The 10953-nt window shown below is 40.6% G+C and overlaps 1 protein-coding gene and 1 pseudogene across 1 annotated transcript in view; one reads left to right on the top strand and one right to left on the bottom strand.

Annotated features, from left to right (window-relative positions):
• Positions 1–4502: 4502 nt before the first annotated feature.
• On the bottom strand, positions 4503–5022 carry LOC124521348 (translationally-controlled tumor protein-like; annotated as a pseudogene).
• A 3944-nt stretch (positions 5023–8966) lies between these two features.
• TACR3 (tachykinin receptor 3) overlaps positions 8967–10953 on the top strand; it is an 85454-nt gene continuing 83467 nt past the window's right edge. The window contains exon 1 of the mRNA XM_047092150.1: positions 8967–9514. Within this exon, the coding sequence (XP_046948106.1) occupies positions 8967–9514 (548 nt within the window). The remainder of the gene's footprint in view (positions 9515–10953) is intronic.

Below are 10953 nucleotides of genomic sequence, written 5' to 3'. Positions count from 1 at the left end.
TACTCTTCATGTAATCTGTGACTATGTTATGCACGCATATGTTTAGAAACATTGGGAGTGAGTATATAAATCACCTCAAAGTCATCACTGTGGTTCATACCCAAGTCTGGTCCATGGCTCCAGTCTTCAAATGATAGTTACTCCAGTCCACCTTTGTTGTCTGGGTTTCAGTTCCAAAGAGATTATCTCTTTGCTTGCTTGCTTGTTGGTCAGTTTGCTGGAGTATTTTTTGTCATCAGTGCTATAATATCTGAGTCTTGGCATGTTTGAAAATGTCTTTCTGTCAGCTTTATGTTTGAAAACAGAGTTTCATTAGTGGGATAAATTTTTTGGAATACATTTTCCTTTCCCTAAGAATTTTTAAGAATTCCTCAATTCTCTTCCAGCAGGTAATGTATAAAATTTCAAGACTATGTTAATTTGTTAATTTATTAAACTTACAGGTGATTTGACTTTTTTGCCTGTTGCATATAATATTATTTCTTTATCTAGAAGTCCAGTGGTCTTGTAACTTCCTTTGACTATGTCTTGACTTTATTCTTTTGCATAAATCTTGATTGTGACATGATGAATCCTTCTGAACTCTTAGTTCTCTGGTCTTTTTAGGAACTGTTTCCTGTTTTAGGTGAAATTTACATAACATAAAATCCACCATTTTAACCATTTTAAACTGTACGATTCAGTAGCTTTTAGTACATTCACAGTGTTGTGCAACCATCACTTCTACCTAATTTTAGAACATGCTCTTCTAATGATAGGAGAAAAGCCCACCTTTGATGATAGTAGGATTCAATTTTTGGATATGCCAAAATTATTTTACATTTATGACTTTTATATTTTTGATCTCACAAATATAGCTCCAATATACATCTTTGTACATACATTTTTGTCTGATTTTCTGATTACTTCCTTAGATCAAATCACTAGGAGCGAAATTATTGTACTTGAAGAGTGAGATAATTAAGATTCTTTTTTTAAAAATATAATTTATTGTCAGATTGGTTTCCATACAACACCCTATCCTCATCCCAACAAATGCCCTCCTCTCTGCCCATCACCACTTTCCCCTCTCCCCGACCCCACCATCTACCCTTAGATTGTTCTCAATCCTTAAGAGTCTCTTATGGTTTGCTTCCCTCCCTCTCTGTAACTTTTTTTTCCTCCTTCCCCTCCCCCATGGTCTTCTGTTAAGTTTCTCCAGATGCACATATGACTGAAAACATATGGTATCTGTCTTTCTCTGCCTGGCTTATTTCACTTAACATAATACCCTCCAGTTCCAACCATGTTGCTGCAAATGGCTAGATTTCATTCTTTCTCATTGCCAAGTACTACTTAAGATTCTTGATATATATTACTTTACATCATACCATTTTCCACTTTCTTAGTAATTCATACACTTCATTGAGGGCCATTGTTTTAAAAATGCTTATTTTGAAGCGGGGAGGGATTCATGGTATCTTTACTCATAGTCTCTTTAGTCATTGCTTCCCACCCAGTGCTTGATTTGCAAATCTATACACAGCAGTTGAGCTGTTAGTCTTCAATTTAAAACATGCCTTAAATATGACCTTCAACATTGTGTCCCCCCCCTCAAATATATTCAAGTCTTAACTCCTAGTACTTGTGAGTATGACCTTATTTGGAAATAAAGTGCAGATATAATCAAGTTAAGATGAGGTATGTTGGTTTGATATACTGACCTTATATAAATCCTATATAATGAGTTTGATATACTGATCTCATTATTAGAAGAGGTTAATTTGGACAAAGAAAAGGTGATGTAAAGATACACAGGGAATATCATGTGATGACAGAGACAGAATTGGAGTGTTGCATCTACAAGCCCAGGAACACCAAAGATTGCCAGCAACTAAAAGAAACTAGGAAGGAGGCATGCAATAGATTCTCCCTCAGAGTCTCCAAAAAGAACCAACCTTGCCCATATCCTGACTTCAGGCTTCTAGCCCCCCAAACTGTGAGAGAATAAATTCCTGTTGTTTTAATCCACTCAGTTTGTGGTAATTTATTATGACAGCCCTAGGAAACTAATATAAATGTCAAATGCTAATACTACAGAGAGGTCAAGGAAGTTAAGGGCGGAAAGTGACAGTTTGGTTTAACGTGCAGGTAATTGATAGGACAGTGCATTGACAGAAGAGTATTAAGATTTAATACTTAAGAATATTATTGTGAGTGAGGAAGTGAAAATATTGAGTTTAGATATTTTGGTAAAGAAGGTCATGTGGGAATAGAAGAAGAGAGAGAAAAGTAGTAACTAACAGGAAATTGGTCAGAAAAGGGCTATTTTAATGTAGATTCTTACATATGCTTCAACCCTAAAGGAAAAAAAAAAGAGGGAAAGAGATGTTGAAAGAACAGGTAGCACAGATGAAAGAATGGGTCTTAGGAGAAGATAAACCACTTTCACCAAAATGATAACAAATGATGAAAAGATGGTTGAAATACATGGAAATGTGAAATTCTTGACTGATGTTCTTAATTTTTTTCAGATAAAGTGGAGACAACTTGCTGAGCAGAATAAGGATGATGGAGAAAGAACACTGAAGGCAAGTTGGGATTCGGGAAAATAGGAACTGATCACAGACAAACCCACATGAAAGGGTATCTGATAGAGAGCAAGAATTTTCAAGTAGCACCTGTCTACACAATTGAGTGGAGTTGTATTGATTGTTGATTATTCATTGATTACCAGCAATACTCAGTAAACTGATTGTAAGAGCCCACAACTCAGAGAGTGAAAATGACCCAATGTAATTGTAAAGCAGCTATGATGAAATAACAAAGAAAAAATTGCAAAGCAGGAGTCAAAGTGTGGACTATCAGATCTGAAATTCATAAGAAAAAAGAAATATCAACACAGTGGGAACGCTGAACATACTGAAACCAAAAGCGTGAGAGAACTGTCAAAGAGAAGGTTGATGTCAGAGAAATATGAAATTCTGACCAGCTCCTCTTTCTGAAAATAACTTCTCCACCGGCCAGCACTAATACCTGAAATTCCACCTTATCATGCTTGTTTTTAAGAGGACTGTTAAAATAAAAATACAAGTATGAACTATGCCATACTGTTTCCTTAAGTTGTAAGAGTAAAAAAGGAGAAAAGAGAGGGAATAAGCAGGTCATCAGTTTCCATTCTATTATTATAAGTTGTTAGCAAAGTACTAGGGCACATTACCAATATGTCTTCTAAGCAAAAATATGGAGAACAAATAAAATTTGAAAGAAATGTAATCTATTAGCATAATAAAATAGGTAAATATTTCTTTGTCATTAGGAATAAATAACATTCACATAAAAGATCATAGTTTAGGGGCGCCTGGGTGGCGCAGTCGGTTAGGCGTCCGACTTCAGCCAGGTCACGATCTCGCGGTCCGGGAGTTCGAGCCCCGCGTCAGGCTCTGGGCTGATGGCTCGGAGCCTGGAGCCTGTTTCCGATTCTGTGTCTCCCTCTCTCTCTGCCCCTCCCCCGTTCATGCTCTGTCTCTCTCTGTCCCAAAAATAAATAAACGTTGAAAAAAAATTTTTTTAAAAGATCATAGTTTGTATTAACATTTATGCAGACAAATCAAGATTTAATCACTATTATGTAAAATCTATTAACATCTCCCATGATACCATGCTTGGCTTATTTCCTAGCATCCTCATGCATTTGCATAGGTTTTAAATGTGCTCAAACACACTCCTGAGGGTTTTTTTTTTTTTTCTTACTATATTAGTCTCTTTTTATTCTTTTGGAAATCTCTTCTAGGGTGAACTACTTCTGTTTGTTGATGATGAAATGTATAAGGAATCCACTTCAGATGTTCACACAGCTATGAACACGGTCTTTCCCTCTACTTGAACTCAGAATTAAGACTTTTGGTTCTTGGTTTGTTTTTTGTTTTTGTTTTTTAATTTTTTTTTTCAACGTTTATTTATTTTTGGGACAGAGAGAGACAGAGCATGAACGGGGGAGGGGCAGAGAGAGAGGGAGACACAGAGTCGGAAACAGGCTCCAGGCTCCGAGCCATCAGCCCAGAGCCCGATGCGGGGCTCGAACCCACGGACCGCGAGATCATGACCTGGCTGAAGTCGGACGCTTAACCGACTGCGCCACCCAGGCGCCCCTGTTTTTGTTTTTTAATATTCCAGCCCCAGAAGTAGTTTCCACTTCTTCAGGCAGTCTTATGCTTTCTAGCAGTAGTCTACAACCAGGCTCTAGCTTCTCCAGGACACTACACAGAATGGATTTAAATATGTAGTAAACTAAAAGCCTTTCTCTCAAATTGGTTTAAATGCATTTTTTTAAACAACCCACACGAAATTTTTTTTTCTTTTTCTTAAAAACAATGCCTCCATTCCAAATAAATCAAGGTCAAAATAACTGAAGAGCTCCAGATGACATCAGTCCCATTCATCTAAGTTCTAGTGTTGTGTGGAGGAAGAGAATTAGCCAGTTATGACAATGGGTGATACATCCAAAGTAACAGCCAAATTCATTAACATTTTTCCATTTCTAAACCATCCGTAAAGAAGATCACATATGGGGTCACACCATCTTTGTGGGAGTCCAGCAGGGCAACCATGCCATCTGGATCCATGTTTTCATCAGTAAAGAATTGGTAGCTTTTGAAATTAGCTAGGATATGCTTGACCTGTTCTGTAGCCCCTGTCATAAAAGATTTTACTTTTTCTGGCTTCCATTGTTAAAGTGTGCCTTTGATTGATTTCACATAATCTTTGATAGACTTCTTGTAGGCTTCTTTTGCAAAGCTGGATTCCTACAAGTGATAGTTCATGGCGATATCAACACCAGTGATTACTGTACTTCCAGTACCTTCACCCTTAGGGCCTTGCAGTGGATGCACTTCCACCAGCAAGTGAGTCATCCATGTTATTCACTGTCCTCCTGACCATCTTCCCCTCCACCTCCAGACACAGTGGGTCCGCAATCTCCTGAATCTTGTAGATGTCAGAGAATATCTCATCGTAACTGATGAAGTCCTGGTGGATGATCATAGATGGTAGCTGGAGAGGAGCCATCGTGGTGTTAGTTCAGCAGGCACCCAGAGGTCTGAACTAGCATGATGTAAGCCTGAGCAGCACTGGGGAGGAGGGGAAAGGGGACAGAAAAGCCACACTCCCAAGTTTTGAATGTAAGAGTATAGGATCTTAAGAGATGCCTTCTGCTATGTTAACATTTCCTCTGCCCCTTCTCCTTCCCTCAGGAGTCCAAGACTAAAACTTTTGGCTTTCTTATAGTAAGAGAAAAAGGAATACCAGTAGACTGTATTCAGGTAGGGCCAGGATTCAGATTCTGGAGCTATAATGAGCAGATTATTCATCAAATTGTCTTAGGAAGAAGGCTAAGAAATGTTTCTTAGCCATTATCTTCTAAGCCTTCCCACTTTTCAAGGCATACTCTTCTGATAAGTCTGTTATTTGGCATTTCATTTCATCCTCACAAAGAAATTTTTATTACCTGAAGTGTAGGTGACATACAATGTGTACAACATAGTGATTCAACAACTCTATATATTATGTTATGCTCACCACAGGTGTGGCTACCATCTGTCACCATATTACACTCTTACAATACCCCTGATTATATTCTCAAAGCTGTACCTTTCATCCCTGCATGGCTTACTCATTCTATAACTGGAAGCCTGTGTCTCTCACTACCATTCACCCATTTTGCCCATCCTCCCCTTTCCCCACTGGCAACCAACAATTTGTTCTCTGTATTTATGGGTCTGCTCTTGCTTTTTTGTTGTTTTATTTTGTTTTTTAGATTCCATGTTTAAGTGAAATCATATGGTAGTTGTCTTTCTCTGACTCGTTTCACTTGTCATAATACACTCTAGGGCCATCCATGTTGTCACAAATAGCAAGATATCATTTTTTTTTATGGCTGAGTAATAGTCCATTGTGTGTATATACCACATCTCCTTTATCCGTTCTTCTATCTATGGACACTTAGGTTGCTTCCATATCTTGACTATTGTAAATGATGCTACAGTAAACAGAGGGGTACAAATATCTTTTCCTCACAAAGAAATTCTTTAAGAGAAGTTGACAGAATCCAGAATTCAATGAACACATCCTCTTGTTCAGTTGCACACTCCCATTTTTCTCTATACCTTCCTATTGCACTATTCATAATACTTGCTCTAATGTTAAAAATACTGTTGGACTACAAGCTCAGTGAGGATAGGGTTCATATCTGGCTTATATCTTTAGTTTTACCTGCTACATTCCTAGTACTTGGCACAGCTCTTGGAAGGAAATATACTAAATACCGATGAGGGGAATGACTGAAGCAATGAATGAACAATAAGTCCTCTATGGGGAAACAGATAGATTCTATAGAAGGTAGCTCTAAAAGGAAAGCCATGTCCTGGATTCCTCTCTTCCTCTGAAAGAACTCATTAAACCCCTTTTATTGTTAAGTACTTCTAATTCCATCATTATCACTTTTTTTCATATCATTTCCACTCATGGCAAAGTCCAATAAAGGCAAAATCACAGACATGATAAGTAAAGCAACAGAGTAAACTGAATGGATTTCTACACAAGTAGGCAATTTTACAACTTTAAATATTTGATCAAAATATGCATAATTATTACCAAGTCACCACATGACTCATTTGATGAATGGTGCATGTCATACAAAAAAAAATTTTTTTTTAATTCTTCCTTGATTTCATTAGAGAAGAAAGAAGTTTTCATTTGTAACTCAAGTAATCTCTAAATGGTGAATTGGCAGAAAGAAATAATCTACCTTTCAAAAGAAAATGGTTTAGTTTAGAATTAGTAAGCAGGACATGTGGAATCTCTATCAAATTCACTTATGATTTATCACATATTTTCATAGGCCTCACTGAGAAGAAATAGTAAATAATAACTTGATAATTATCATTTTCAGCATGCATTTATTTTGAAGCAGAGTTGTATAATATATTTATTATCAGGTTGCTTCAAACTTATTTCTATATAGTACCTTGTTTATCATAAAAATTACAATAAGGAAAACAGTATCATTACCAATCATCCTAAGCCTATTTGTACAGTAGTCACTGCAGTGGGGTGCCTGGGTGGCTCAGTCTGTTAGGTTTCCAACTTCGGCTCCTGTCATGATCTCTCAGTTCATGGGTTCAAGCCCTGCATCTGGCTCTGTGCTGACAGCTTGGAGCCTGCTTCAGATTCTGTGTCTCCCTCTCTCTCTGCCCCTCCCCCACTCACACTCTGTCTCTCTCTTAAAAAATAAACATCAAAAAATTTAAAAAAGAACAATGATCACTGCAGTTTTTGAGAAATATGTTCTAACACCAGGAAACTAAAGAATGCAGAATGTTCACAAATCACACACTACATTTTCTTGAAGCAAGTAAAACTTGCTATGCTAGTCTATCTTACTTGAAAACGTTTAGATAAAATGAGCAATGATAACAACAGCAAAGGGTGCTAACATTTATTAAGGTCTCCCTCTTGCCTCCTGTTGTTGAAACTACTTGCTCCATATAATTATAACTATGTAAATTTGATTTTTTTTAATATTCATTTTCAAATGAGAAAACTGAATTTCAAAGAGTTCAATGTTTTGGGGGAGTTGCTAATATGTTTAGCCCTAAATCCCTTTATTCCTGCCCCCAAGAAAATAATAAAGAAGAGTTTCTGCTCTGGAACATACTAATAAATTGCCTGTAACATCCATCTAAGCACAGACTACTTCCTCTTGCTTGTACCCTACAGAGCCCTGCTGCTCACATGTTGCCAGCCAAAGCTCAGAAGTCAGGCCCTCTGGTCTGCACAGGACACTAAGGTTACTGTCACGCATCCTTATCAATGTGTCCTCACGACAGGCCGGAAACCAAGGCGCCAAATGTCCAAAGCCGTATAACCAAAAGAACATGTTTAAGTTGCTTACAAGATATGTTCACGCCAGGGAAATGAAAAGATGCAAGTCTCCTCATCGTATTTCAAGAAAATCGATGATCTATCCTCGGTGGGTAACTGCATTCCAACGGGAGCAGAATCCTCCAGGAGAATCCATAGTCTCTGCCAGGGAGGAAGGCGGAGGAGACTGGTTTCTGGTGACGGAGATTAGAAGAGGAGAAACGGGTAGACTTTGCAAATGGGAGCGAGAGGAAAAGGGATCTGGTACGTGAGAACATAAACACGCAAGCAGCAAGTGGGGAGAAATTCCAAGAGCCAGCGACACCTAACAAAATGCGCGTCTAGCTGTGCCCCCAGCTTGCGGCAGGTAATAGCCACACAAGCTCTTTCTGACAAATCTCTCCGCATCGTGCCCTCGCCCTAGAGGTGAATAGTTTAATTGGTTTAGAAACGAGCAGCCCACAATAGATGTCTGAGAACACAGACCTCAGTAAAAATATCTTGAAGTTAAAAGAGGAAAAACAATCTCGTACAGATTTTAATTACAGCTGAGAAAGTGCAGTCTTTCCAGAGCGTCTCACCGCGCCGAGCGCCTGCTGCGCGGCTACCAGTAGCGAATGAATGAAATGCAAAAGGGGCGACGGAGGAAAGGAGTGCAATCGTAGCCCTCGAAGGGGTTCGTCAGCTCCGCGGCCCCCACAACGTCACCAAAGCCGGGACTGTAAGAGACTATAAAGCCCGCTGCAGCGCCTGAACCTCAGTGATCCAGCCGGTGCCCCGGAACTCGCGCAGGGGCGATCCCGGAGTTCCCCGCAGGTGACAGCGCCTAACAACTCGCTTCTCGACTGTCTCATCCTTCCTGCCGGCTAGAGACGCAAACTCCTCAGAAAAAGTTACCCATCACCTGCTGGCTCAAAGCATTTCTTAACCATCAAGGGCTGCGGTAGCCTCTCTACCTTGCTTCCAGGCGGAGCTGAGGTCTGCCCACCAGCAAAGGGACCAGGAAGCAGAGAAGACCTTCGGCTGGCGTCCGTGAGTGGGGAGATCTGGGCTGCAGACTAGCCTCGATGGGTTCTCTCCCCGCAGCCGCGAACTGGACCGACCGCGCGAGCACGGCGGGCGCGGATCCCGGGAACCTGAGCGCTGCGCTCGCGGCAGGGGCCGCTCCGGGGGCAACTGAGGCTGAGTGGCTGCACCTGCTAGTCCAAGCTGGCAACCTCTCGGCCTCGTCCTCTGCCCTAGGACTGCCCGCGGCCTCCCCGGCGCCTTCGCAACCCCGGGCCAACCTCACCAACCAGTTCGTGCAGCCGTCCTGGCGCATCGCGCTCTGGTCCCTGGCATACGGCGTGGTTGTGGCGGTGGCGGTGTTCGGGAACCTCATCGTCATCTGGATCATCCTGGCCCACAAGCGCATGAGGACCGTTACCAACTACTTCCTCGTGAACCTGGCTTTCTCCGACGCCTCTATGGCTGCCTTCAACACCTTGGTCAACTTCATCTATGCGCTTCACAGCGAGTGGTACTTCGGCGCCAACTATTGTCGCTTCCAGAACTTCTTTCCCATCACAGCGGTGTTCGCCAGCATCTACTCTATGACGGCCATTGCCGTGGACAGGTGAGGAGAGAATAGGGAGGAAGGAGGGAGAAGGGAGAGAGAAAAGCTGGGCAGTGGGACAATGTTACCAATGACAGGGTGACAAGATGGATTTGATAAAAGGAAAGGGACTAGGAAAGAGCTCTTGGAGAAAGAAGTCACGAACACATTGATAATGCCCCAACTGGCTGAACCAGTTTCTGCTTCCATGGCTTCCCCCATTCTCCCTCAACGCCCCCGATCTCTATTAATGGCATCTGGAGGGACTGAGAAGACCAATGAGAGAGATAGGGAAAGTCTGTCATTCCAAGTAGGACAAACTCAGCTAGAAACACTTAATACGAGCTTTCCCAAATGGCTGCAAACAATTGCTGCAAAACTTACGTTCTCTGTAAAATGTATTTTTTGGTCTTCCTTCTCTCTGTAAGTCACTATTCTGTCAGAGAAATGGACAATGAGTCACCCTCCATCCTTCCTTCCTCTCTCTGGTCTGCTGGTCCTCATCCCCACCCATCCTATTCTCTATCCTTGCTCCAAAGCCAATAGTGGTTTGGCCTCCCAGTCATGGAACATCTATCAGAGGTAATAATTCCTCTCCAAAAGATTGCTGTATGCTATAAGTTTCTACAGGGTCTTGGGTTAGATTTCACTTTTAATAATCTGGGGAGGCTATAAGCTGGATACACCCTGTGCCTGGAAGATTACATACAATCTAATGTTTCAGATAATGGGCAACAACAACAAAATCCCAAATAATAAATGGTTACAAAACGATACACACCACTTTATACATAGCTATTTAAGGTAATTTTTTAGAATGTTCCCCCATCTACAGTGAGGATTCTGAGATTCTTAAGCAATTAAAAGAAGCTCCAATACTTTTCTGGTATCTAAATTTTTAAAGTTTCTGTTTGTGTTTGCTCTCTCCTATTGAACATTATGAACTATGCATACTTGTGTCAAGACAATGGTAAACCCCTACCTATTACTGAAAGCTGTTTATACTCTAATTCAATATTATTCTAAAAAATCAATAACAGTTGATCCCGTCCCTGTTTTGTGATTGGCAGCTTCACGGGGGATGTGTGGGGGTGAAGTGACTTTAACTTCAAGACTCAATGTCCTCAACTTTGAAAAGAAAAGTGAGCTTCTTTCTATATCAACAAAACTGTTTCAAAATAAAATGAGACAATATTCTCACTACATGAAGCCACTACTATGAGAAAAAATAAGACAAAACCAACTCTTTCCGTAAATCCATCCTCTGCATTTACCATTTTGAAACAGTGAGCACAAACTACTTTCACATGCTAGGCTTAGAGGATTAAACTGAAAGAGGAATGGTTAGTTGCCACTAATGAGGATAAATGAGAACAAAATCACATTTTTCAAAAGCCTCTGAAACTGCTAATCTTCCGTTTATCCCTGATCGTCTACATGTATCTCACCCTTTCACTTTT

This window comes from Lynx rufus, unplaced genomic scaffold (assembly GCF_022079265.1).
Source record: "Lynx rufus isolate CCGP_SWC_20201006 ecotype Redwood Valley unplaced genomic scaffold, mLynRuf1.p SCAF_3, whole genome shotgun sequence".
Taxonomy (NCBI): Eukaryota; Metazoa; Chordata; class Mammalia; order Carnivora; family Felidae; genus Lynx; species Lynx rufus.
The sequence above is the reverse complement of the archived record's forward strand: the minus strand, read 5'-3'. Positions and strand labels throughout refer to the sequence as shown.